Genomic DNA, 4,152 nt, shown 5'->3' with positions numbered 1-4,152 from the left:
TATCGTATCGTATCGTATCGTGATGAACCATCCGATTTACACCCCTAATATATATATATATATATATATATATATATATAAAAATGACAAAAACAACAAAATTACTAAAACTGTAACTAAAATTAAAGTGAAAACAAAATATAAAAACGAAATATATTTTATATATTGTTAATTCATTTTAAAAATATCAACAAAAACTTTAATAAACAAATCTAATAAATAAAATCTAATAACTTTATAGACAATATAAAGATTAAATATATTGTATATGTTGTTGATTCATTTAAAATATTAACAGAAATTAATAACAATTGTAGACACAAAAAAGTAAAACTAATAAAAATGACAAAAACAAACAACAAAATTAAATAAAACGAACTAAAATTAAAATGAAAACAGAAAATATAAAAATAAAATATATTTTAAATATTGTTCATTCATTTTTAAAAATAACATAAACAAAACCTTTAATAGTATATCAGTGATGCTAAAATAACACTGGATCTATAACATGCATGATGTTTGAGGAAAAGTCTGTGTGATGAAGCTCTTTGTTCATTTGTTTTGTGATGCACGTCTCCATGATCTGGATCAATAATTCATTAATGTATGCATTGATGTGTAATGTCAGATCTCAGGCTTGCTGTAATGCATTATGGGTCGGATCGAGTCTGTTTCTCTCTCCTCATCCTTCTGTAACCCTTTATGATATGAAGCCGCACCTCAGAGGTCAAAGGTCACCCTGGAGCAACAGACTACAGGAGATTTCCTCTGTTCCTGTACGATGATAAATGACGTTATATCTGCTGCTGGATCACGTTTGGAATAATAAAAAAGACTTTAATGAGATTTCTATTATTTACACCAGGGCTGTTAAACTCGTTTCAGGTCGAGCTCCAGATCGGACACAGCGTCAAATTATGCTGGACGTTTTTTTAATTTGTTTAGTCTCCTCTGTAGATAATGAAGTCCAGAATAATCAATGTTGCTTTAATAATTAATATTAGTGTAAAACAAGCACACCTTTAGGTCACACATAGAACAGACCTGAACGCCTCTGATGAATTAAATGTGTGTTTAAGCCAATGTTAATAAAAGAAGAAACATTTCTTGTAACTTGTAACATTTCTTGTAACACTTGGTAACTTCAGTTATTTTAACGACAAAACTGTAAAAACTGTAGAAAGCGAATTCAGCTTTTGACGTCTGCTTTAGTGTTTTAAAGCCTAACATTAGTCAGAAAAGTTAGTTTGTGGTTTTGACTCAAAAAAGATCTGGTTCATAAGAGTCATTTGTTAATGAAGCCGACTACACTGGCGTCTGCGTGCGCGTGCAACCAGCATGCACCGTTTATTAAAAGACGTGTTTTTGCCATTATTTTGCGTTACTCTGTCATCGCCGCGGCTGAAAAGTAGCTCATGAAACACTGCTTACATTTATATTTTATTCTGTGATAATGCAGTTGCCCCTCCGCTAGATCCGCCCCTGCGTTGAGGAACAGTGAAAGTAAAGCTTCTGGAAACAAACGCTCCTCAAAAGATCCTGAGGATCAGATTTGAGACTCTAAAACATGATTGATGAAGAATCAAGTAAAGCTGAGCTGCTTCAGTCCAGTAAGTGTTCATCTGGAAATATTACTACAGTTGATTAAAAATCAGTCAAGATTGGACACGTGAAGCTCGAGCTGAAGCTGGACGCTTGTACAATTAGACTAAAAGAGTCCAAACTATCAATCAGAGACAGAAGACACAAGGGCTGGGTTTTGACACAAATTTCACGATTCGATTCAATATCAATTATTTTGGATATTTATATATATAAATAATTAATGATAAAATTAATGTAAAATATACATGAGAGTCATTACGTTACTATAATATTGAAGGTTAAAATTGACTGATTTGTTAAAATTACACTTAATGAAGTATTTAAAATAATAAAGTTACAATTACATAATAATATTTCTACTTCAATTCGTTTTTTTTAAATATAAACATAATGATGGCTGTCATTAAAAACTTGATGGATTTATTCAAACATAAATTAAACATTGAAGAACAGTAAAATTTATAATGAATATGTTATATGGTGCATATATCGTTCCGTAAAAATGAGAATCGATTAATATCGAGATATCGATATTTTTTTTACCCAGCCCTAGAAGACATGCAGTAGATTGAGTGTGAAACAGCAAATGTTGATCATTTCGAGGCCTTAGAAATATGTATCAAATATGATCCAGTATATCTTTAAGGGTTTTCTGTTTTCTGCAGTGAGTACATGTGATGGATCGTAATGAATGTGCAGTTATAGTCACTCCGTGACATTTTTCAGCCCGTCAGCTTTAGCATGTTTAGCGCCTCCAGTTCTCTTCCCGGTCACTGGGGTCAGGAGCAGAGCAGGAATCATGGGTAATTCGGCCGCGGGCGCTGCATTTCTGTGTTCATTAAGGTCAAGAGCACAGCATGCAGGGGCTCGCTGTAGAGTCAGAGCACAAGTCAATGAAGCGCCTTCAGTTATGATTTGGGATTGTTTTCATTTATGAAACGTGTTTCGTGTAACCGCAGGTGCTGATCACTGACATCGACATTGCACTGCAAAAACATGATGCTCCTCCTCAGTATTTTTGTCTTGTTTTTCCAGTACAAATATCCAAACATTCTTAAATCAAGATACATGCGCTTGGGAAGCAAAATGACTTAAGATATAAATTCTTCTTTTTTGAAAAATATATCTAAATTAAGCGTGTTTATGCTTAAAACAAGAAAATAAACCCGTGTGTTAAAGGTTTCATCTCATACATCACATTTTATGGAGATAAATCAGCAATGGCTATAATAACAAATGCACTTTCTGTCATTTTGTTTATTTTAGCACAATTTTCGTTTTTTAGCACAAATTTAGTTTTTCGTTTCAGCGAAGTATTATTAGTTTCTGTTTTTAATTTCATGAAGAAATGTGTATTTTGTTTTTATATATTTCAGTTAAAATAATTATTTAATGTATTTTGAATTAAAAATTAACTGTTAAATTTATTTTGCACTATTTTTAGAATAGCTGTCCATTTTTTGTTTACTTTGCATAAGTTTCTAAAAAAATGTAGTATCATTACTTTTCAAAAGTTTTATTAAAAACTGAAATTGATTTTATGTAACTTTAATAACTTTAACTTTAATAAACTTACTTGGAGTTAAGTGAGTTTTTTATTTTATTGAGTTTTAAAAAAATAATAATTTTAAAATTAATTTTGCATTTATTATATTTTTGGATTAGATTCATTTTTATTTATGTTGCATTATTTCAGTTTATCAAAAATGTTTTTGTGTGATTAATTTTCCTCTTAGTTTTATTTTTTGTTGTTTTGCTCCTTAAAGACTCCAGTAGTAGATATTTTTACTTCTTGAGCAAAAACTCACTTAAAGGGATAGTTCACCCAAAAATAAAAAAATCGGTCATTAATTACTCCACCCTCATGTCGTTCCAAACCCGTAAGACCTTTATTCATCTTCTGAACACAAATATATATTTTTGATGAAATCCCAGAGCTTAAGATTAAATATCTTAAGTCATTTTACTTCTCAAGTAAATATATCTTGATTTAAGAATGTTTCGATATTTGTATTGGAAAAAAAGACAAAACTACTGAGGAGCATCAATGTTCTTACGGTGTGAGTGACATTTTAAGGGGGTTTTACATCATGCAAAATCCCTTTTCCCTTTTGAAATGAGTGTTTATTGCACTTTATTGCATTTGAAAAGTTGCTCTCCAGTTCATAAAGAGCAGGTGAGATGCTTAATTTCGTTCAGTAGAGGTCAAACACAGTCCTATAGAGATGATAATGGGATGCTTTAGGAGTGTTCAGTGACTAATGTGCATCATTTGCTGACTGTGTGTGTGTGTGTGTGACCTGCAGCTTCAGCACCTGAGCAGTCTGGACCTGCGGCACATCTCTGAGCTCAACAACGAGACTGTGATGGAGGTGGTGAGAAAGTGCAGGAACCTGACGTCCCTCAACCTCTGCCTCAACTGGACCATCAACGACAGGTACACACATTCTCTCACACTCTCTCACAGACACATTCTCTCACACTCTCTCTCTCTCTCTCTCACACACACACACACACACACACACACACACACACACACACTCA

General features: G+C 32.5%; 1 protein-coding gene across 1 annotated transcript in view; it reads left to right on the top strand.

Moving 5' to 3' along the window:
• The window catches only part of LOC107704582 (F-box/LRR-repeat protein 17-like), a 105,680-nt gene that overhangs the window by 99,542 nt on the left and 1,986 nt on the right, over nt 1-4,152 (top strand). Inside the window, exon 7 of the mRNA XM_016507541.1 lies at nt 3,915-4,045. Within this exon, the coding sequence (XP_016363027.1) occupies nt 3,915-4,045 (131 nt within the window). The remainder of the gene's footprint in view (nt 1-3,914; nt 4,046-4,152) is intronic.

Source organism: Sinocyclocheilus anshuiensis, unplaced genomic scaffold, assembly GCF_001515605.1.
Source record: "Sinocyclocheilus anshuiensis isolate Anshui unplaced genomic scaffold, SAMN03320099.WGS_v1.1 scaffold1614, whole genome shotgun sequence".
Classification (NCBI taxonomy): domain Eukaryota; kingdom Metazoa; phylum Chordata; class Actinopteri; order Cypriniformes; family Cyprinidae; genus Sinocyclocheilus; species Sinocyclocheilus anshuiensis.
The sequence above is the reverse complement of the archived record's forward strand: the minus strand, read 5'-3'. Positions and strand labels throughout refer to the sequence as shown.